Source organism: Paramisgurnus dabryanus, chromosome 22 (genome assembly GCF_030506205.2).
Source record: "Paramisgurnus dabryanus chromosome 22, PD_genome_1.1, whole genome shotgun sequence".
NCBI lineage: Eukaryota > Metazoa > Chordata > Actinopteri > Cypriniformes > Cobitidae > Paramisgurnus > Paramisgurnus dabryanus.
In genome coordinates this window covers 7,114,036-7,139,286 of record NC_133358.1, presented here as the reverse complement: position 1 = coordinate 7,139,286, position 25,251 = coordinate 7,114,036, and the positions used below count along the sequence as shown (strand labels likewise).

Below are 25,251 nucleotides of genomic sequence, written 5' to 3'. Positions count from 1 at the left end.
ATAATAAGTATCAAATCTAAATTTTATACACATACATTTTAGAAGATAACTTTGTGTCCATTTGGAAAACAGTTCCTGAAGATACAAGTAAACATCACATGACTGGCATTTCCACAAGCTTTACAGATGGTTTCAGCAGTAACAACATAAACAAAGGCTTTCATGGAACACACGTAACTTCCTGTAAACTCCGCTAAGAATAAATAACAACAAAGTCCTTTAGAGTAGTATATTTCTGATAACAAGCAAAATAAACAACAAGTATATTACCTGTCAGGAATGGGGGTGGATGAACCCAAGTGCAGACAGCTCTCAACTCAAAAGACTTTTATTTTATAACAAAAACACCCTCGAGGGGGTAAACAAGGCAAGAATAAAATAACAAACAGGGCAAACCGAGACAGACTCCTGACCATGACACACGTACATACAATGATACCACAAAGACAAGAGACACAATGGCATTTAAATAGAGGAACTAATTAGGGGACAATAACCAACAGGTGAGGAAACTAATCATACATAATCAGGATACAGGAGGGTAAGGTTAAGACTAAAGACATGAGAGCACGTGCCACACATAACAAAAAGTTCACGTGACTCCACACAAACACTTATATGAGGGTGTCAGGATCCTGGTACTAGAAACAAGACAAAACACATATAATGACATTCAGGATCCTGACACTACCCCTCCTTTAAAGGATGCCACACGGCATCCCCACACAACAGTACATGACAAAACAATAAACAAAGTCCAAAGGCCAGAAGGCCGACAGTGCCCAATGTCCGGACCCCCGAAAACAGAAGGCGGGACAGACGGTCTCCGCCCAGGAAGTGGGCCCGGAACCCAGCACCGCTCGGCCCGCCGACCTTGAACAGGACACTGGACATGCCGTACAGGAACGCTCGCGGGGCTCACTGACCAGTGAGAATCCCGGAGCTTGCTGGCCGATCCTGTCGCGGGGCTCGCTGAACAGAGCTCCATCGCAGCGACAGTCCGACGTACAAACACTCCCACGGGATCCGCCGACCAGGAACTTCCCGCGAAATCTCACCATCCTGGCACATATCCGCGGGGCTCACCGACCAGCACACTCCCGTGGGGCTCGTCGATCCGGATCTGTCCCGCGGAGCTCCCCGAACAGGAACACTCCCGCGAAGCTCGTCGGCCAGTAGCCCTACCGAAGACCCCACCGATCAGGAACACACCCGCGGGGCTCACTGCACGGCCACAGGAAACCAACTCCACAGACAACAGCAGGACGGGGCAGGACTGGACAGACAGCAGGACGAAGCAGGACTAGACGGACAGGAACACTAGACGGGGTCAGACTGAACAAGGGAACCAAAACAAAAACAGAGCTGTCTGCTGGGTTCAAGAATGGTGGTATCATTCTGTCAGGAATGGGGGTGGATGAACCCAAGTGCAGACAGCTCTCAACTCAAAAGACTTTTATTTTATAACAAAAACACCCTCGAGGGGGTAAACAAGGCAAGAATAAAATAATAACAAACAGGGCAAACCGAGACAGACTCCTGACCATGACACACGTACATACAATGATACCACAAAGACAAGAGACACAATGGCATTTAAATAGAGGAACTAATTAGGGGACAATAACCAACAGGTGAGGAAACTAATCATACATAATCAGGATACAGGAGGGTAAGGTTAAGACTAAAGACATGAGAGCACGTGCCACACATAACAAATAGGTCACGTGACTCCACACAAACACTTATATGAGGGTGTCAGGATCCTGGTACTAGAAACAAGACAAAACACATATAATGACATTCAGGATCCTGACATTACCTTAGTTCAAATTTTTATAGTTAAAGCTAATAAAAAAATGACACTGAGCTAATGTTGTTGTGTAATACATCAAAGTTGGTAGAGTCTAACTTGCTTATATTCCCCATAAAACAGATCAACTTCCTGTTTGAATCTCTTTGTTACTAGGCTGGTCCATTCAAACAACACACCAGGTATTAAACTTTCAAGTCATCTTGACTATAAAATGAACTTTAACAATTTGATCTATGTTTTTATAAATCACATTTTAGCAAAAGATAAATTTTAACTGGTTTTAATGTTTTAATCTTAAGCTACATAACTAAGCCTGTGCACTGACTCAGTACAATGACAAATAAAGATAGAATAAAGACAGTCTTGGCAATTGACAGTTGGTCAGTTAGGTCTTAAAGTGAACGCAAACAGTTCAGAAAGAAATCAGACGTGCAGTATACTGTATGGTTCCGTGTTTATTTAGGTTTAAAGTGCCATAACCCTCAAAAAATCTGCTTATGTTTGTGTTATTATGTTAATCAAACAACAGAAGACAAAAGGTAAATAACTTCTGGAGCTTTAAAAATATGAATTATATTTAATTTAAAGAATGAAGAAGACAGTGTTATTATTCATCTGACTGTTCTAATACTGTTATACTTTCTTTGTTCTTTCCTTTTCTTTAGGTGCTGATAATTTCTAGATTTGTTCTTATTTTCTTTGATCTTATTTTCCTTATTTCCCTTTTTTTGCTGATCCGAAAATTATTCAATCCATGATTTTAAAAATTTAATGTTATCCATTTAACCATTACTATAATGTAAAATTATGTCATTTGAGAGAAGGCATTGAGGTCCAGCCAATATCACCGAGGTCCACTCAGTTTAAAATTTCTGGCCTCGCCACTGTTTAAAACTGATAAAATAATTCCTGCCTGTTGTTCTAGATGGGCTTTGGCAATAATTAATAGCTTGCAGCAACATATGGAAAAATAAACTAGTTAATTTTTGGAAGTGTGAACTTAGGTCAATATTTTGAAGTATGAACTATGAATTGAACTAGTTCATTTTAAAATTTGTGAACTAAACTTTGAACTAGTTCATGTAGAAAGTGAATTTTCCCAACACTGCGCTCAGGCACCTCGCCCCATTGGGCTTTCAGGTCACCTGGGTGGAGAGCTATCTCTGTTTCTGTACAACATACTTGCACGCCTTACAGAGGAATGTGCACCTCTTATGGAACGGCTGAAATTCCACAAAGGGGTGTATTTGTTCCTCAGAAGTTGTACAATAAACATGACATCCGAATATATAATTGTAAATCGTGAATGAAAAGTGATATTCAAACGAATGTCCGGAGTGAACTAATTGTATACAGTATTTATATCGTAATTCGGTCAGGAACGTCAAGATTGTGAGGCTTTGGATTTAAAGGCTTGGATATTCCATATCCTTGGACTTTTGGGGATTTATGAACAATTTGTTTCGGACAATTTCACCGAAGCAGATAAAGGGAAGATTTTGAAGGTAAGTAAATATCCTAAATCGGCGCCGCCCGGTTCAGGTAACTAACAACTAGATTACAGTTTTATGACTGCTATAAATCATATTATGCTTTGTGTGTGCGCTTAATGGAATCCCGAGATTCTAAGCTTTCAAACGATGTACCACATGACTGTATATTTTGAAGATATAATGCTTCAAAGTTACAATGACGTTTATGCAGCCTCACGTGCAAGGGAGGGGGTGTGCCATGTACAGTGATCCTTATCAGGTTAAGTTCATTAGAACACAGGTAAAGCGTCCCACTGAATTTCAGAGGCTCCTGGGGCATATGATGGCTGTGGCAGCTATTGTTGCTTTCGTCAACGAAAAGTATGACGAAATATAGTCGTCAACGAACCTTTTTCACGTGACGAGACGCAACGAAAATGCTGGTCATGTGACGATGACTATAATAAAATGTATAATGCAATATTGTTGACGAATAAACGAGACTAAAAGTGGTTTACAAAATAAAAACTAAGCTAAAATGTCTCTTCATTTTCGTTGACCAAAACGAGACGAGACGAAATGTTATAACGTTATTTCGTCTTTTATCCATACCAGCCTCTCCGCGCCCCCGCCACCTGACTGCAGGTGATCACGTGTGTTGTTGGCGCTGCGTGGATCAATCAAAACATGAAAGTACCGCGAGAGTGAGTAGAAAGCATGCGGAGCAGTCTGCTCTCGCGATGCTTTGATATCATACGCCTCCGTTTGCACATTATGGGCATTTCAAACAGTGTACGCGGCAACCACGAGTGTTCCTTTTCAGTTCGAGACGTGCGGAAAGCGGAGAAACGGGGGCGGTTACAGAGGTGAAGCGGAGTTGGTCCACACAGCTTGCTCGTGCACCTAAAATCCTTTCCCTTTTACGGACACGACTCTTCATGGCAGTCGCTGTTGAAGATAAACACATTTCCACTAAATGCTGCAGAAAACACTTCCACACGAGAAAAAATGTAGCCGCGCGGTGATTCCGACCGGGAAGATGCAGCATTCTCCAAATGTAAAAGAAAAGTCCAAAATAAATCCCGTGCATCACTTTCAGGTCAGTTCAACAAGCCTGTTAAAATGTATAGCTTTGATTGCTGACATCACCAGTATAACAATGTAAAATTTTTATCATGTAACAATTGTTTAAATGACATTGTGCTGCGTTGCGTTTTGAAGCATTGTAAAGATATCTATGCTAAAGACATTTGTTGTTTTGTATATGCTTAATAACTTCCCTTATTTATTATTTAAATGAACAAAACATACTTAGCTGAATACTTGAGTATTAAATCAATCAAACACCTGTACTATTGAGAACCATACATACCAACTTTGCTTATCTTAATAGACATCTGCTGTTTTCTTAAAGCTGACTTTTAATTTACTTACAAGAAAAACATTTAGTAATTCTCCAAAATTGCTTGGATTTATACTGACATTTAAGATCAGCTTTGTCACATTAGATTAAGCCAAAGTCCATTAGCTACACTGGTACAGATGCAGAAATATAAACTATAATATATAATTGCATATTTGTATGATTGTAGTTTGTGCTGCTGGCAAAATACAAATATAAATGTTAACAATAGCATATTTCTATTCTCACACATACTATAGTTGTGTGTGACCCATTTGACCCTGTGTGTGTGTGTGTGTGTGTGTGTGTGTGTGTGTGTGTGTGTGTGTGTGTGTGTGTGTGTGTGTGTGTGCGTGTGTGTGTGTGCGTGTGTGTGTGTGTGTGTGTGTGTACCTGGTAATTATCACGTTGTGGGGACCAATTGTCCCCACAAAGATAGGAATACCAGTGTTTTTGTGACCTTGTGGGGACATTTTGATGTCCCCATGAGGAAACAAGCTTATAAATCAAACAAGATGATGTTTATTGAAAATCTAAGGTACAAGAAAGGTTTTTGTGATGGTTGGGGTTAGGGAATGGGGCAGGTAAGGGGAATAGAATATACAGTTTGTATGGTATAAAATGCATTACGTCTATGGAATGTCCCCACAAAACATGGAAACCAGAATGTGTGTGTGTGTGTGTGTGTGTGTGTGTGTGTGTGTGTGTGTGTGTGTGTGTGTGTGTGTGTGTGTGTGTGTGTGTGTGTGTGTGTGTGTGTGTGTGTGTGTGTGTGTGTTTGCTTAGACTACTTCTGATTTAATTATGTAGACTTTTATGTAGACTCTTGCGAACAGTCAAGTCACTCACTCAGAGGATAGTAAAATAAATATCTATTCAAATCAGGGCATCTTCCATGTCTGTAATGGATGTATTCTTGAGTCTTTAAGGTAACAATAATATAACTTTTGTTTGAAATGGGTTTGGCTAAAAGAAAATATTGTTTTGTCTATACTACTACTAGGTCATTATACTATATGGGTTAAATAGAATTGCATTACTAAAAAGAGACTAAAATACAATTTCACTGACTAAAACTAGACTAAAATGTCATCAGTTTTCGTCGACTAAAACTAGACTAAAATGTCATCAGTTTTCGTCGACTAAAACTAGACTAAAATAGTCATGGATAAGTCTGACTAAAATAAGACTAAAATGCCCAGACTTTTAGTCGACTAAAACTTGACTAGACTAAAAGAGTATGAACGTGACTAAAACTAATAAAAACTAAAATGACAGAATGACACAAAGACTAGACTAAAACTAAAATGAAAACAGGCTGCCAAAAACAACACTAGTGGTAGCAGTGACAGCGCTCGGGCTGCTTTATATGAGATGAGGTATTCATGGATGCTTCCAACTCAGGATGGGGAGCCACGTACAATGGCAATGTAGTCACAGGGGTTAAGACGGAACCCCAGCGGCATTGGCATCAACTGCCTTGAGTTGTGGACAGTATATCTTGCTCTCGACCATTAACAAAGCAAGCTACAAGGCAAAGATTTTCTAGTCCATACAGATGATAATGCGACCATTGCGTTGCATGTCGCAACTTGCCCGCCATCTCCTTTTGTGAAGTCAGAAGAAAAATCTGAGGTTGCTTCCGGCTATTTACAACCCAGACACGCTCAAACTTTTGGAAGACCACAGATAGATATGTTTGCATCCTCCAAACATATCTATCTCTCACTTCCACCTATTTTAAGCTCTGACTGAGGAAACTCTGCACACAGCTGGCCTCATGGTCTTCACAAATATGCATTTCCCCCAGTGAAGTCAGGAAAGACGAGGTGCAGGTCCTATTGGTGTCCCCTTATTGGCCCCTCAAGACATGGTTCACGGAACTCACTGGAAAATCCCTCCCTGTTGGATTCATCTGAGAAAGGACCTTCTTTCTTTCGGCTTGACTTTTTGAAAACCTGTGTTAGACTTGGCATCCACATAAGTGACCCCCTAGGGCAGGATTTCCCAAATCTTATCCTGGAGGGAGGGACACTGCATAATTTAGCTCCAACCCTGATCATTGTCTGTGAAAGGGAGACATGGTTTTTCCAGCAAGGTGGCAGTGACAGACAATGAGTCAATATCAGCTTGACTGGCTGCCCACCTCTGCCCAGCATGCTGTGGCATTAATGCAGGTACATCAGACTAGGGCACTGTATGAAGACTATATGATCAAATTTGTGAGAATGTATGTGACATTGCAAGCATAAAATGCCTCGTGGACGATACTGAGACAACTACTGCCATTATTGAACCAATCAGAAAAGAGAAAACAATGAATCATCAGGAGCCTCATTTGATAGCCCCGCCTTTCCACCCACGCTTGCAAACTAAAATGAATGAGAGAATTGTGACAAAACTGTAAATGCAGAAGGACCAGTCGATTCCAGGTTATTTCAGGAAATTGCTTTACCCACCATATGCAACAAGTCATTTACACATTTAAATCTGGTTTATTTTACACACAAAGAAAGATTCTGCGCGATTAATTTGTATTTGCCTATGAAACTGTGTTTTAGTTTGCATGCCACTGTTTGCAGACTTGCAATGCCTTTGGCAGTATTTTAGTTCAGAAACCTTGCCAATAGTGTAAGTGTGGAAAAACTGAGGTCAGATAAATATAGTTCATACTTATTTAGCATATGAAGTTTAAGTTTTACAAGACACTTTACACTTACACTTACAGTTAAGACTACAATGTGGTAAAACTTGATTTGTTTTAACAAAAATATTATCATGTCCATGCAAATCTTTTAGGCATCATTTTACCTTCATACACTGACGCATCTGCATAAGGGTGGTCATGGCCCAACAATTCTCAAGAGCTGAACACTGCAATGGACCTCGCACCACGAGCGACAAAGGTCAAGGCGCAGTCTGGCCATGCAATCTCCATTATGGTTGTTGAACAAAGCCAAAAATTGCCTGTGTCAATTTTGGCGGTCTAACAAGGCCAAAAATCGTCTGTGTCCATTATGGTGGCTCGAGAAAGCCATCTTTGGCTGTGACCATTATGGTGGTCCAGACCACCATCTGGCTGTGTCTGGCTGACATGCAGGGTATGAAGAACATCTGTTCCCTATCAAAACCTTTACTTCGATGCTGCGCTGCTAAGCGCTATGGGGAAACGTCTTTATTGTTGACCAGCTGAATATAGTATGCAAACACGTCAATGAAATTGACCCAGAGGTATATAGGCTTGGTTGATGACGACATCACAGCGCACCCAATGCGAGGCTATAAAATAGATGAGCACCACCTGTGTCATCAGGTCTTTTTATTTTCAGACCAACTACTGAATGTGTGTGTGCTTCACTGAAATGCAAATCTCTCTCTTACCTTTTGAACTTCACTTGAGATCTTTGTTAGGAGTTAGATTCCAACAAGATAGAGTGCAGATTTTCTCTCTTTCCGATTTTAAAAGAGTTTAAGTTAAAAGGAAAATATGAGTAAGAAGAGTCACAAGCAGTCTAAGTCGTGTGTTTGTTTTCGCTTTATGGCGAAGCATGACACACACACTTACTGTTTTGTGTGTTTGGGGGAGGAGCATGCGGTCATGGCTTTACAGTCTGATGAGTGCGAGCATTGTGAATTATTCACAATAAAAATTCTTTTTGCTCGCTGTGATTATTTTCTGACCGCACCGTCAAAATTAAGATATATTTCTTCGCGTGATTCCGAAGCGCACTCCGGTGTTTCTTCGGTTCATGTGGGGGTCATTATAATAATGACATTGATGATATCTCTCTCGGTTCTGCGGAGTTTGATAAACCAGCCTCCGTGCGTTCCTAATAAAACAATAAAAGTCGGTTGAGGAGCTTCTCGAGGTGGTAACACGCCAGGTTGCAAATTGACTGGCCTCGCGAGCCAGAGAACCCCAAACAAAAGCAAATTAGCGGATAGGTTTCTATTGACAAAAGGGAGAGGACGAAACATGAGCCTCTCCCTTTCTTTGAGGATCTCCATGGTGAATTAAAAAATCATGGGAAAGACCATACTCATCGCATGTTTTCATGCCCACGGCGTCAATATACGACTATCATGGGTGCGAAGACACGCGGATATACTGAAATGCCACAGGTGGAAGAGACGCTTTCGAGTTCTCTCTCGCCTGGCTCGGCATCCTCATTAAAGAAGCCTACCCTGCCCACAAAGCCGTATAAAATTACTTCAGCTCTCGTGGGCAAAGCTTATCAAGCCACAGGTCAGGCTGGTGCTGCGCTGCATACTATGGCGATATTACAGGCATACCAGGCTGATCTGTTAAAGGATTTGAGTGCAGCCGAGACGATAAACAAAGAGACATTTGACAAATTACGTAGGGCTACAGATCTGTCTCTCTGTGTCATAAAACAGACGGCTCGCGCTATCAGCTGTTCTATGTCTGCTCTAGTAAGCACATAGAGGCATTTATGGCTAACTCTGTCAGGCATAAATGAGAAGGATAAAACTTTTCTTTTAAATTCCCTTGTTTCCCCATTGGGTTTATTTGGTGACGCGGTTGACTCCGTTGTCACGAAATTCCCTGAAGTTAAAAGCATAAGGGAATATTCACACAGTTTTTGCCTCGCCGCACGCAAGGGGAGGGGCTGTCAGTCACGGTCACCCGACCTCTTCTCGGTCTTTCAAAGCCGAGGAACATTAAAAAGGATAACGTAGCGATTCGTGTTTCCCCGCGAAGAGCTTAGGGATCGACTCATCACACTCAGCAGTCACAAAGGCGGACCTCAGCACTTTTATAAAGAAACAATCCTGACGGTTCCACTCTTTACAGTAGGGCTCGCCGGCGGGGCATATCATATTAGAGCTGTAATCGGGCCTTAAAAGTTAGGCCCGAAATGTCCGGAGCCCGACAGAATGCAGCCCGAACCCGAACGTACATTTAGATTGACAGCTTTTTAAAAGCCCGAACCCGTTTACAGCCCGACATTATTTAAATGTGCGCACACACACAGCTTTTGTCAAGAATGAGAAATTTACACAAGTTTTAACATTATTTATTCATGACTAATAATCTACACGCCACTTGGAAGTTGAAACAAAGAAATAAGTAATCTGTAACATTGTAACATCTCATTCTAAATAGGCTTATGCAATACACTATAAATATGCCAATAAAATTATTATTTCTTAACGAATTAAATTAAGATAATACATTCTGAATTAAGATGGGTATTTGGCAATAACGAAATTAAGAGGCAGGCTCCGCGGGATTTGCGTCGGCACTTCTCTCCATTACTGCCAACATTAGTCTATCCTCTGTCTAAATTATGTAAGACTCGATTCATATTTAGTTATACATTGAAAAACCTACTCACCAAGATTAGGCTACATGTTTTTGATGAGGAAAATCATTAAATCCATTGTAAATGAATTCAGCGCGATCCTGCGCTACTGATTTGAACTTGACCGCTCATTTACCTCACAAAGCCGGAGCGGAAGCCCGAGCCCGCCCCGAGCCCGTGTAAAATGTTAGAAATGAAGCCCGAACCCGCCCGAGCCCGTCGGGTCCCGACGGGTCCCGTTGGGTTCGGGCAAAGATCTTCAGCTCTATATCATATTACATCAGATCACTCCATCCCGCTGCCTTTACGAAGCCTTTCCACCGTAATGTTAAAGGCCCTCTGTCTTCAATGTTAAAGGCCCCCCGTGTTCCTGCTGTCATTCAGGGTGCAGGGTTTTTAGCATTCCCCAAGAGGAAATAATGAAATTAATACCATTATCAGAGAGTCTGGCAGCGCGGGAACTCCTGCCAGGCATTTCTGCTTGGGTAATAAGCACATTACACATAGGATACATAATCCAATTTATTTGTCGTCCTCCGCATTTTAATGGCGTGATATTCACTTCCGTGAGACCGGAACGAACGCACGTACTGTTGCAAGAAATACAAACTCTACTGATGAAAGGGGCCATAGAACATGTTCCCCTTCCAGAGAGAAGGTCAGGCTTTTACAGCAGATACTTCCAGGTTCTTACAGTCGGCCTAGCTTTATCACCCCACACATACACAAAATGTATGGATGCAGCACTGGCTCCATTGAGACTCCGGGGCGTCCGCATTTTAAATTACATGGATGATTGGCTAATACTAGCAAAATTGCGAGAGGTGGTGCTCCAACACAAAAACATACTTTTTCTAGGGTTGAGACTCAACGCCAAGGAAAGCGTTCTTTCTCATGCCCAGAGAACGACTTATTTAGGGATAGTTTGGGATTCGATTACAATGCGGGTACATCGGCCTCCTGAAGGAATCGCGACCATTCAGCATACCCTGAGCAGAGTCAGGCTAGGCCAGGATCTCACTGTGAAACAATATCAGAGGATATTAGGGCTCATGGCATCAGCATCCACAGTGATTATTTTGGGGCTGTTGCATATGAGGCCGTTTCAGTTGTGACTCAGAGCCAGAGGGTTTCATCCAAGGGCCAACCCTCAAAGGCTAATAAAAGTGACCCGCTGTGGGCTTCGCACACTAACTATGTGGATAAGACCCCGGTTTGTTGCCTTGGGTCCCACGCTATGAGCGACTTGTCATCGCAAACTGCTAATGACAGACGCCTCCCTGACGGGCTGGGGTGCGACCTTAGATGGTCGTCCAGCTCAAGGGGAATGGGAGGGTCATCAGCTCAATTGGCACATCAATTGCCTAGAGCTGACGGCTGTATTTCTGGCCCTGAAATACTTTCTCCGCCAACTGAAAAGCTGTCATGTCCTAGTGTGGGTGGACAACACAGCAACAGTCTCATACATAAGTCACCAGGGAGGTCTGCGCTCGCGCAATCCGAACAAGATAGCGAGGCAGATTTTTCTCTGGGCTCAGGACAAGTCCCTGTCACTCAGAACAGTGTACATCCCAGAAAACCTGTATGTAGGAGCAGATTTACTGTCCAGGCAGACATTATCGACTGGGGAATGGAAACCCCACCCAGACATAGTGTCTCAGATATGGACCTGATTTTACAGAGAGGAGTGGACCTCTTGGCCTCTTTTCAGATAGCGCAATATCTCCTTTACTTCTCTCTGAGTCCCCAGCCCCCCTGGGTCTGGACGCATGGGCGCACCATGGCCGGACAAGCGCTTCTATGCGTTTTTCCCCAGTGGCGCTGCTTCCGCAGTTTCTACCCAGTGTTCGCCTAGTCTTTTACTGATAGCACCGCGTTGGCCGAACAAAGTATGGTTCTCAGAGATAATATCTAGGGCTGCAACTAACGATTATTTTAATAATCGATTAATCTGTTGATTATTTGTTCGATTAATCGATTAATCGGATAAAAAACAAAAAACAAGAAAAGCATTAATTTCCAACCCCTTATTCAAAACAGAACTAAAATCTTTAGAAATTGCACAAACATGTTGCTCCTTGAACACACCTGAGCTGTTACAATAATAATAAAATAAAATAAAAATGGATTAACACAAAAAAATACACATGTATGCTTTACATCTGCCAAATATATAGACTTTTTTATGATGCATTTCCCATCAAGAAGCCTCTCTTGATGGGATCAAAAAGATAGCATATGAGTACACTCTCAGAAATAAAAGTACAAAAGTTGTCACTGGGCAGTACCCTTTCAAAAAGGTACACCTTTGTACCCAAAAAGTGCATATTAGTACTTCAAAAGTACATATTGGCAGTTCAAAGATACATATTTGTACCTAAATGGTACATATTACGACCTTTTATAAAGTGTACTGCCCCAGTGACAGCTTTGTACCTTATATTTGACTTTATGTGTTTTCTCTGATCGTTCATACAACTCTCTCTCAACGTTTTATTTCTTTGTTTAATATCATTGGAGTTTGTCATTGGAGTTTTATATTCATTCTAGAAACTTTTTTTACTCGCTGTCGTCGCTCCATAAAGCATAAGCGTGTCGTCTTTGTTTGTTTACCTCTTTGCCGGCTATAACGTCCAGGGGTGTATTCCAGAAAGCTGGTTATGTGGCATACCCGGGTAAGTTTAGGAGTAAGTAAGCGGATAACCTCTGCTTTCGGTTCCAAAAACGGAGGTAACTTTCGGGTTATGTAAGTAACCATAGCAACTGACTCTCTGAAGATAACCTGCTCCGGAGCAGGTTATGTTGCAGGGTTAGTTTGTTTCAGACAGGTTTCCGAGCATGGCGTGCCCTTTTGATGAGGATCCTGTGGACGTAGAAGCACAGATTATACTGGGTTTTTTTCGCCGTGAGAGGGTGATAAGACCACGTATCGATGTGTTTGCGTATCCAAACGAATATTTACATGAGCGCTATCGTTTTTCTAGGGAGTCGTTAATTTATTTAACAAACCTGCTAAAACCACACATCTCAAATGTGACAAACCGCAGGTCAGCGCTTGGCACCGAACAAATTCTTTGTATTGCTCTGCGGTTTTTTGCTACAGGGAGTTTTCTATACAATGTGGGCGATGCAGAGCATGTGGGAAAGGCAACCGTGTGTAGAGCCATTCGTACTGTATGCATCGCACTGAAACGGTTGCTACACACTTTTGTACAGTTCCCTGGTCATAAACCTGTGCCCTTTATTAAAGAGGAATTCCACAGGGTGGCAGGTTTGTTCTCAGAAAATCTGTCACCTACTTCAATTATAATGACACTTCTTAATAGGCTTATTTTGACTGCACACACACATGTAAAGGCTACACAAACTTCTTAAACTTGTAATAAATTTTAATTTCAGGGTTCCCAAATGTGATTGGGTGCATTGATGGCACTCACATTCCTATTAAAGCTCCATCTATCAATGAGGGAGACTATGTTAATAGGAAGTCTGTGCATAGCATCAATGTGCAGGTAATAGCTATATTTTGGCTCCTTAATATTGGCGTTACTGTACAAATGAGAAACTACTTGTGTTTCACAGGTAATATGTGATGCAACCCACCTCATCACTAATGTTGAGGCAAAATGGCCTGGATCTGTACATGATGCCAGAATATTTAGAGAGTCATCTCTGTGCAACAAATTTCAACAGGGTACGTTTTGTTAGACACATACTTGTAATCTTTATTACATTTATAAAACAACTCAAACATTACAGGACACTTCTATGGTTACTTGCTGGGGGACAGAGGATACCCTTGCCTTCCCTATATGATGACACCCTACCCTGATCCTGAGCCCGGACCCCAGACACGCTTCAACCGGTCTCACTGCAGAACACGGGCCAAGGTGGAGATGACAATAGGCATTCTGAAGGCGAGGTTTCAGTGTCTGCGTGGGCTCAGGGTCACTCCAAATAGGGCATGTGAGATCATAGTTGCTTGTGTGGTACTTCACAACATTGCCACAATAAGAGGAGAAAGGCATCCCCCCTGTCCTGATGAAAATGACCTAGATGAAAACCCATTCAATCTAGCAGACAACAGAGATGGCAGAATGCTTAGAGACATGATTTGTCAAAATCACTTTATTTGATTCTCTATTTCTTCATATCCTGAAATAAAAAAAAGAGACATGACAAATTTGTATTTATTTCTTTATAAATGCACACACAACCCCCCCCCCCCCAAAAAAACAACATAATCATGTTCACATAGGATTCTCACCTCAAGGCGATGCTCCAGTAGTTTTATTTCAAGTTTGGCCTTTTTAATGGCCAGCCTTTTCTCCTCTAGCTGAAGCTGTATAAGGTCCATGTCCATATCAGTTTTTTTATTTGCCTTAAAAGATGGACCTTATACAGCTCCTTTGCAGACAACTAGGAAGGAAAAGTAAATAAGATGGGTAAAGAAGAAAATCTGACACATAGTAACATTATGTAAATCAGACCAACCAGGGACAAGTTCTTACACTGTTAAGATTATGTGTAGAGGTAGATGGACCCTCATCTGCATGTACATCCCCAGCTAGATTCTGTCACAGGACACATTACACATTTTTCACTCCATTTAAAAAGCAACGCGTTGTCCAGTATATGCCTCATACCTCTGTGGGTCCCCCAGCACTTTCGAATTCAGTCACAGCAGATGTGGTCTCTTCATCATCATTTTCCTAGAGTGGAAATATGCAAGGTTACCTTGTCTGTCAGACAAAGTGAAAGATTTAAAATAAACTGGTTCTAAAAATGCATCACTAACAATTGTGACAGACTGTGTGGTTTCAGGAGGATCCAATAATACAATGCGTCCATCAGCAACTGCAAGAAAATAGATGTGCAAATTACTAAAGTATTACTAAAGTTACTAAAGAAAGAAACTGAATAAAGGGATTTGGAACATGAAAGAATAAAAAGAAGATTACTGTTTACAGCATATGCTGTTAAATAGAATATGAATGCATAATGCACAAGTAAAACAATGACTGCATTTGGAAAGCATTTAGCACCTTCTTCCTAATGAAAATAGTTAATGATCGTTTTGTCCAAACGTATGACTAAATAATCATAAGTACTAATATGGTATACCTACATTGTACCAAGTCACTTGTGTTGTTGTGGGATGTTGCAAAGTCTGATGAAGAGCCTTCCGGAATACCATCGACCACCGGGCGACCTTTATTAAGCGAAAGAGCCAACTCCTCAGATGGAGTGAGAGGAGGTGGAGGTGGACCCCCGCCAGTTAGACGGGCCTCAGCCTTCTTTCTATTAGCTATATATATATATATATATAGGAAGAATACTGTAAATGTAACTTAAGACATTGATCTTACAACAGTTAAAATAAAATATTACCTTTTTGCAGAATGTTTTTGTGTTTCATTTTGACTTGGGAAAGAGTTCTTTTGGCTCCAGAAGGATTACACCTTATAAAACAAGAGGCCTAAATATTTCTTGTAAAAGTACATTGCACTGTATTCTTAAGAAACTTATGTAGAGAAAAGTAAATGTTTGTCGAGTCATACCACATGCTCAAAAAGACAATTGTTCAACTTTGCAAATTAACAAAAGAAAGGCAAGCATTTTTATAATGCAATAAAAAAACTTACGCATTTACTCTGTCAGTTATTTTTTGCCAAGCCAATTGTCTTTCCCTCGCAAATGCAGCTGTATTGCTTTTTTTTGTTATAATCGGCTTGAACTCTTCATACGCCAACATTAATACTTCTAACTCCGCCTCTGAGAAATACGCGGCACGTAACTTCTCTCCCTTTGTTTCCATGGTGACTCCTGAAATCGGCGTTCCATTGAAAATGCCTTTATATGTTCGCCGTGCGCGCGCATTAACTCGAGGTTATTAGCCTTAGGTTGATTAAACTAACTCGACACAGGTGTTTTGGAACTGACATACCCTGAGTAAGCAAGTTTGGGGTTGATCAACCCAAAGTTCGGGGTTAATCTGATGGTAAATTAACCCTGCTTTCTGGAATACACCCCAGGTGACGCGCTTATGTTTGGGAGAAGTAAAACACTACTTCTCGTACTCTTTGCCTACTATATAGTATGGAATTAGGCGGTTTGGGACGCAGTGCGAGTGTGTTCGCTCCACGCTTAACTGAAGTTTTTCCTTTTTTTTATTAAACGTCTCTGCGTCATGCGACACAACGAATCGATTATGAAATTCGTTGCCAACACTTTTAGTAATCGATTTTTATCGATTTAATCAATTCGTTGTTGCAGCCCTAATAATATCTCTCCTCAATGGTTCGCCATGGGCGAGTCCGGAGAGAGGAGGGACCTTCTCCATGTTTGGCTCCTGAAGGGTAACAACTGAGGGACACAGGTTTGTCGTCTGATGTTATTGACACTATTTTGAGTGCTAGGGCTCCTTCCACTAGAAAGAATTATGCCTTTAAATGGGGTGTCTTTGAAGCATGGTGCATGACACATAATGCAGATCCTGTTAACTGCCAGATTGCTACAGTTCTGAGTTTTCTGCAGGAAAAGCTGTCAGCAGGCTTATACCCATCCATTCTCAGGGTTTATGTGGCTGCTCTTTCGACTTGCCACGCTTTGGTGGATGGGGCGCCGCTCGGGAGGCATCCTCTGCTCGCTCGCTTTATTCGTGGGGCAAAATGATGAAGAACTAAGATCTTGTTGGGACCTAGCTATGATCCTTGAGGGTCTGGTTCAGACCCCCCTTTGAACCTCTAGAGTCAGCGTCTGATAGACCTCTGACACTAAAGATGGTTTTTCTAATGGCAATAACTTCTTTAAAAAGAATTGGGGATAAGCAGGCTCTGGCTGTCTCGCCATCCTGTTTAGATTTTGCCCCAGGAATGGTGAAGGTGATTTTGCATCCTTATCCTGATTACCTGCCTAAGGTTCCCTTTTCGACTGCACATTTGGTCATTATTGAGACTTTCTGCCCTCCACCGTTCACCACGCCGGAGCAGGAGTTATACCATAGATTGTGTCCAGTCCGTGCTCTTCAGGCTTATGTCCACCGCACTAGCCAGTGGCGTAAGTCAGAGCAATTGTTTGTCTGTTTTGGTGGCCACAACAGAGGTGCTGCGGCCACCAGGCAGTCCATATCATATTGGGTTAGGGATGCCATTCCTCTTGCCTATGAGGCGCACGGTCAAGTCTCACCAGCAGGTCTGAGAGCTCACTCCACCAGGGGAGTAGCCTCTTCTACTGCTTTAGTAAAAGGGGCCTCCTTGCAGAGCGTTTGTGATGCGGCGGGTTGGTCCTCTCCGCATACATTCATAAGATTTTATAGCTTGGATGCTCATGTCACTCCAGGGTCTCATGTCCTCGAGTCAACATCTCAAGCTGTTGTCTAAACCGGTTGTTCCAAGAGGGGGTATCCCCCACTGCTACTTTTAGTAAGGGGTGCCTCCTTACAGAGCGTTTGTGATGCGGCGGGCTGGTCCTCTCCGCATACATTCATAAGATTTTATAGCTTGGATGCTCATCCACTCTCAGGGTTTATGTGGCCGTTCTTTCGGCTTGTCACGCTTTGGTGGACGGGGCGCTGCTCGCTCTCTTTATTCGGAACCAAGATTCCTTCGTGGGACCTAGCTATAGTCCTTGAGGGTTTGGTTCAGACCCCCTTTGAACCTCTAGAGCCAGCTTCTGATAGACTTCTGGCACTAAAGATGGTTTTTCTAATGGCAATAACTTCTTTAAAAAGAATTGGGGATATGCAGGCTCTGGCAGTCTTGCCATCCTGTCTAGATTTTGTCCCAGGAGTGATGAAGGTGTGATGCGGCGGGCTGGTCCTTTCCGCATACGTTCACAAGATTTTATAGCTTGGATTTTCATGTCACTCCAGGATCTCATGTCCTCGAGTCAACATCTCAAGCTGATGTCTATACCATTTGTCCATAAAGGGGTATTCCCCACTGCTATTTATTAGTAAGGGGTGCCTTCTTATAGGTGTTTGTGAGGCGGCAGGAGCATCCTTTCCGCACACATCCACTATTTTAAGCTTGGTTGTTTATGTCTGAGATTTCCTTGCGGTCCTTGTGCGCACACTTACACATCTGTAAGGGTTCCAGACATCTCCAAGCACAGCAGCGTGGGTATTGTCGTTCCCCATAGCGCTTAGCAGCGCAGCATCGAAGTAAAGCTTTTGATAGGGAACGGAGGGGTTACTTGAGTGTAACCTTGTTCCCTGAAAAACCGGAACGAGATGCTGCCCTGTCTTGCCGTACAGTAGATGTCCCAGGACTGGTCTTCAAACAAAAGATCTGATGACACAGCTGGTGCTCATCTATTTTATAGCCTCGCATAGGGTGCGCTGTGATGTCGTCATCAACCGAGGCTATATACCTCCGGGTCAATTTCATTGACGTGTTTGCACACTATATTCAGCTGGTCAACAATAAAGACGTTTCCCCATAGCGCTTAGCAGCGCAGCATCTCATTCCGCTTTTTCAGGGCACAAGGTTACACTCAAGTAACCCCTCCGTTTCTTAATCTCATTTGTGTCCCAGGCCAGCCTCTTCAGCGATGCGGTTGAGGGCTTGTAGTGCTTCTCTGCCACCCAAAAAGCAGACTGAGGCCTCCCCTTAGTCTGCTAATCCCAGAAGGTGTCCATTCCATCCTCCCGTATGCTGTGGGGACACCAACTTAAGGACATCCGCAGAGCCGGCGCCAGACAATAACTAACAGGGGGGCACCTGGCTTCCAATGGGGGGGCATGCAATAGCAACAATAACTTGCAAAAACAAGACATTAACACAACAAATACAGCAAGCACACACTCATACAACTGGTACAGACTGTCAGCTCATTTCCCGTATAAAGTGCAAAAGACCACAAACTATGCGCAAAACTATTAAACTTCAACAGTGGCGTGATCGCAAGCTGAGCTCCGCTGCGCTCGACGCAACAACAAACCGCCCTCGCGCAGCGCAAGCCATTGAAATGAATGGGTTTCATAGCGCACCGCACCCTAGCTTTAAAAAAAAAAAACGCTTTACCATATAATCACGTCGTAATGCTGTTAACTGTCTATAGCCACACTTCACATTTAAGCTTATGTAATTTAAAACAACGCTAACTTACCTTTAAAATAGCTGAAGACGGCGTGTACAAACATTAAACTTCCTTAAAACAGATTCCTGTAAATTTGTAAATTCCACCTCGATCTCTAATCTCGGAGTTTGAGCCAGTCTGTGTTTGATGAAGTCAGATGAAGCAGGCGGTGCTGGTTCGTTCTAAATGTTCTAATATCCATATTTTACACGATCCATAAAATGCCGCGAAAAAAACACGTTGCTAGTATCAAGTCACAAATATGCTAAAGACGTAAGACGGGTGAGACGCGGCAATACATCCAATCAGAGAAACTGGTCTATTTTAATTAAAGAAAACATATATCAACTATATTTTCCTCATTTGATTACATTACAAGTCATGAAACATTCAATGTTTAATTTATTTTAATTATTCTTGATATATATTAAATTAATAAAAAACTTTGTAGGGGGGCACAACAACCTGTTTGGGGGGGCACTGCCCGCGAATGCCCCCCCTTGACGCCGGCCCTGGACACCCGGCCCATTCAGGCCTCCATGAAACCCAGCGGAGAATGCAAGGGCAGGCTCGGTCAGAAAGCCTATTATATCATGTGCCCCGCCCACTCCTCGCTGTTCTTCTCACAGCGTCCACGGCCTTTTAAGTTGCCTCTTTTGAAACAATAGTGAGGTAGACTAAAGCTGAAATGGCATGGTTTCATGAACCTTTAAGTCCACTTCACACTGGTCAGACAGACTCCAACTGTTGGACTCCACTGTCTGTCTGACCAGTGTGAAATCCCTGTTGGCAGTTGTTGGATCAAAGTCAATGAGACTTTAAAATGTGGTTGTCTGTTGGTGTCTGTTGGAGCTGGTAGTTGTCTCACAGTGTGAACTGGCCTTTAAAGAAACATTTCTTTCTTACTTTTTAATAATCTGAAGATAATTTTTTCACAACCATTAATACAAATAAAAAAAAAAGGTTTGCATGGCATCGTAAAGCATGTTTATGTTTATCAGCCTGGAAATCATGCTCAGAATTTTCTATGCCAGTTTCTAATTGTTTTTTCTCCCCTTCTCACTTAATCCTAGACTTGTTTTTGGTCCTCCATGTGCCTTCCAATTTATACAATCCTGAAATAACCTCTGGTATGGGACAAGGGAACAGAATTACCATGAAAGTTCCACATTCAACTATTTCTTCAGGTAAAAATGAAAGCTAATTAACATTATTAAATTATAAATCAATATTGTTTATAACAGTAGTATTCATTGTTTAGTTAAGCCCCATTCACACACTGCCAACAACTTTGTTGTTGTGTGTCACACGTCTCTATCTATTATGTCATTAGGAGGCCTTCCTAATTCTAGTTTTCCTAATAACAGTTGTAAACATGACTGCAGTAGCTGACAACCCAGCTAACCAAAATACGTGAATGATACGTAACTGCACCTTAATCTGAAGACCAAACTTTCGTAATGTATAATGAAATTCCTGAATTTGTCACCACAATGTAACATTCAGACATTGCCAGTTAGTTACAGCAACATTACAACAACATCATGTGATAGTGAGTCGGTAATTATTTACATAGTTAGTAATTATTTACTTAATTATTTACAAATTTATTTACTTAAGATTAGTTTTTTTGTTTTTCACTTGCTGTTTTAAATAATTTAACAAAGTTTAATGCCTTCCATAACCTTTTCTCCTTTAAATATATAAAAAATAACAGAAAGAACAGGCCCTTTTCTTAAAAAAAGTTTCATCCTATCTTCATTTGTTTTCTTTTTATCACCTATATGATAAATATGGGTAGGTTCCCTTTTAGACAGTCACTGCGACGTCACGTTGTGACGGACAAATTGGGAACTCGCTTAGAGAGACCAATCTGCTTCGAGTACTACTAAAACGCCAATGAACTTGGCATTGAGGTATTTGCATAATGCCGGCACCGCCCTGCCAGGTGCGTATATAAGCCGCACATGCAAATAAGGAAATTAGCTTAATTTCGCTTCGAAAGGCGGCAGTATCTGCTCCTGAGAAGCTACTCTTCTGCTCTTTGGGAAACGATTGCTGAAGTTGGTTGGACAAGCAGTACCACAGCGGACGCTCGCAGTTTTCCACTACTCTACAGCTTTTTTGTTTTTGAGTTTTAGTGAGTGCGTTGCCGCTCCCTGTGCACATCATCAACTGGGAATCTAAAGAGTGATTTCCTAAAAGAGTGATACGGAGAGCTTTGTCTCTTGGTAAAGACAGCCACTCTCTCATATATCCGGAGATCAGCGTCCTTTTCAGGATGGCTTTTCGTCCGTGCAATCTTGGGTGCATAAAGTACATGGGTCCGAAGGACGGTCACGAGCGTTGTCTTTCATGCTTGGGCATCGAGCATGCGGAGGTGGCGTTCGCTGGGGGTTCTTCACTGCGAGGAGATGACCCTTGTGGATTTGCGCAGACGGCTGTCGTTTCTCCGGAACCGACGTCACCCCCGTCCTGCGAGTGCTGAACGCCGTCACAGCGTGGCTGTGAAGCTCTCAAAGGATTATCTGTGCTTAACTGTGCTGAGCCGGTAGAGTTATCAATGGAGACCGCAGCGTCGTGTTCTAAGATGTCTGCCGAATCCGTTGCGTCTCCCTCAGCATCCACCACATGGGCCCCCTCCCTCCGAAGCGGACGCGGACGTCCTTCCTCCCTCTGGTCGGGTCGCGACGTCGGAGTTTGACCCGGAGATGGTGGCCGTGCTCGCTCGAGCGTTGGAGACCGTAGGGTTAGAGTGGGTTAACCCCCCTCAGCCCGAACTGTCCTGCCTGAATGATTGGTTTTTTGGAGCTGCCCGGACCTCACAGCCCTCACCTCCCGTGCCTTTCTTTCCCGATGTGCACGAAGAGCTGACACGTACTTGGTACGTCGCCGTTTTCAACCAGATTACGGCCATTTCAGGCTTCCCCCCTCATTGATGGAGCCGCTAAGGGTTACACCGGGATCCCTTCTGTGGAGCAGGGGGTCGCAATGCAACTGTGTCTGGCCACCGCTGTCTCCTGGAGAGACCGCCCCACCCTTCCTTCGCGAGCTTGCAGACTCGCCTGCTTCGCCAGCTCCGGGCTGCCCCTGATCTGGCTCTCCGCGCTACGAAGGTGACAGCGCAGGCGATCGGTCGTGCCATGTCCACGTTGGTGGTCCAAGAATGCCATCTTTGGTTGTGTCTGGCTGACATGACGGATGCGGATGTGATACAGTCGAGCCTACCAGCTCGCTTTCTAGGGAACAACGTGAGTTTGTGAGGGATTGAAAGAAATTATGGCGCACCCGCTGAAGTTCTTTTGAATAGGTGGAATTTATTTACAGTGCCAAAAGGGTTCTCCACAGTGAAGAATATATACACATGCTGATCAAATGACAAAAAATCCAAAGTACCAAAAAATTAAAAAATTTAAATAAATGAATGTAGAAAAATAATCCAACACAGATATATATTTACAAGTAATGAGACAGGTATCCACCGTATACAAGAAGAGGTTAGCTTTTCGCTCGAGGCTCCACAATAGCACTCTCGCCTTGACTTGGTAAAACAAGCCCCACCTTTAGGTTTGGCCTCAGCTTATATAGGCCAAGTCCCGCCCCTTTTGGGGCCATACCACTGTTGGGTAAGTATAACATTTCATATCTTCACAAGTACCTAATTTACTTGTCACTTATAATTCATTAAACATTTCATTATAATAAGTATATATATATATATATATATATATATATATATATATATATATATATATATATATATATAAACACAATCCATTAACACATAATACAATAACACAAATCCTCACATATAAATAATGCTCAGAGAGAAATGAGAGAATGTCCAGGTGTTATCAGAATTGCGTGTGCACCTGCTCCTCTGATAGAATCAACGACGGAAGGAATGAGGCAAGTAAATGTGTATGTATGTGTGCATGTGCTGCTTCCGCAGCGGTGGCAGTTAGCAAGAGAGCTGCCTCTCGTCCACCAGCGCCGGCTGCCCAGTCTGTTCCTTGCCGAGGGCGCCCTGCGGCGGCTGCCCCCGCCCCCCTCCCTAGGACGACATCCCTGCAGCGGAGGGGGAACAGCCGTTGACAGCCCATCGGGCCCGCTCAACATGCTTCCTGTGGTGGTAAACGGAAGTCCTAGCGGCCCTGAGACAGGCGACCTGGAAACCGGATGGGATCACTCTTCGGGAGACGGTGAACGCACCACTCCTTCCCTCGGAGGAGGGCTCGGCGGAAAATCCTTGGTTTCATTTTGTTTCTGTTCCGCCAGTCTTCTCAGCCGGCACCCGCAAAACGAGTGCATTCCTATCTCTTTTCCAGGTCTCCAGAGGATTCGAGAGAGCTGTGAGCACCCTCTTCTATCGCAAGCGGGTGCTTCTCGGAGTCTGCACTATCCGTGCAGGAGACCGGATGACCATCACCCTCAGCGGGTCAGGTCAGTGTCACACCACACACTGTAGTTGTTTGTGCTCCCACGCACACACATCGGCAGTCACACCAGTCCCACTCGGCTGCCCCTCCGCAGGTACCCCGGTAGTGCCGCTAATTCCAGACGCACGGTCTTTGGGTGCTTGGCTGCAGCACCCCAGCCCATCCCGTTGGTTATTATGCACGATCCGCCTCGGTTACAAAATACAATTCAACCGGCATCTCGCCCGTTTGGGTCTTCGGGTCAACTGGGAAAAGAGCAAACTCTGCCCGTGCAGAGGATCTCTTTTCTCAGTATGGAACTGGACTCGATCGATTTATCAGCGCATTTAACAGAAGCGCGCAGTCAATCCTGACTTGCCTCGATACATTTCGAGGGAAGAACGCGGTCCCACTGAAACAATTTCAGAAGCTCCTAGGGCATTTGGCTGCAGCCGCCGCTGTGACACAGCTCGGGCTGCTCCATATGAGACCGCTTCAGCACTGGCTTCACGATCGAGTCCCGAGGAGAGTGTGGCGCGCCGGCATACACCATGTAACCATTACACCTGCGTGTCTTCTAACATTGACCCCGTGGTCAGACCCCACGTTTCTGAGGGCAGGTGTGCCCATGAAACAGGTCTCTTGACATGCTGTTGTACACACAGATGCATCCGACACGGGGTGGGGAGCCACGTACGACAGGCTTAAAGCTTCAAGGGTGTGGACAGCACCCCAGCTGCACTGGCACATCAACTGCCGCGAGCTGTGGGCTGTATATCTGGGACTTGTACGCTTTGCTACGTAGCTGTGAGGGAAGGATGTATTAGTTCACACTGACAACATTGCGACAACGGTTTGCGCTCTCATCACCTGTCGCATCTTGCCCATCATCTCCTCCTTTGGAGTCAGAAGCATCTGAGGTCCCTTCGTGCCATTCACATCCCACACCCCACAATGGTGACTCCACCCCCAGACGGTTCAGCTGATTTGGAAACGTTTCAGTCGAGCACAGATAGATCTGTTTGCGTCCCCGGACACAACCCATTGCCACCAGTTTTATTCACTAACCGAGGGCACCCTCAAAGCACACAGCTGGCCGCGGGGATGCGCAAATATGCGTTCCCTCCAGTGAACTTAATCGCACAGATGCTGTGCAAGGTCAGGCAGGACGAGGAGAGCCTTCTACTGGTCGCGACTTACTGGACGACCAGGAATTGGTTCCCAGAACTGATGCTCCTCGCAACAGCCCCTCCCTGGTGGATTCCCCTGAGGAAGGACCTTCTTTCTCAAGGAGGGGGCACGTTATGGCACCCGCGCCCAGACCTGTGGGATCTCCACGTGTGGAGCGCGCGGAAGGTTTAGGTGATTTATCGCAAGCGGTATCTAAACACCATCGCTGCAGTGCGAGCACCACCTACTAGACACGCCTACGCGCTTAAATGGAACCTGTTTGTCGATTGGTGCTCTTCCCAATGCGAAGACCCCCGATAATTCTCTATTAATGTCATGCTTTCATACCTTCAGCACCGGTTGGATGGTAGGCTGTCACCCTCCACCATTATATATATCTGCACATCACTCTCTAATAAACGCCAGATCGGTCGGCCAGCATGACCTAGTTATTAGGTTTTTGAGAGGCGCACAAAGGCTGCATCCTTCACGGCCTCCCTCTATCCCTCCATGGGACCTGTCCATGGTGCTGAAAGCCCTGCAGGGACCTCCGTTCGAGCCGTTG

At 43.7% G+C, this 25,251-nt stretch overlaps 1 protein-coding gene across 3 annotated transcripts in view; it reads left to right on the top strand.

Annotated features, from left to right (window-relative positions):
• Positions 1–2,756: 2,756 nt before the first annotated feature.
• LOC135785318 (NXPE family member 3-like) overlaps positions 2,757–25,251 on the top strand; it is an 81,107-nt gene continuing 58,612 nt past the window's right edge. Inside the window, exons 1-2 of one of the 3 annotated variants that reach the window (XR_012335655.1) lie at positions 2,757–3,321; positions 20,172–20,285. Coding sequence is in view for 1 of the 3 variants with exons in the window: in XM_065294694.2 (XP_065150766.2) it covers positions 20,231–20,285 (55 nt within the window). In the remaining 2 variants the exon portion in view is untranslated. The remainder of the gene's footprint in view (positions 3,322–20,171; positions 20,286–25,251) is intronic. The other 2 variants (XM_065294694.2, XM_065294695.2) reach the window with 2 other exon arrangements.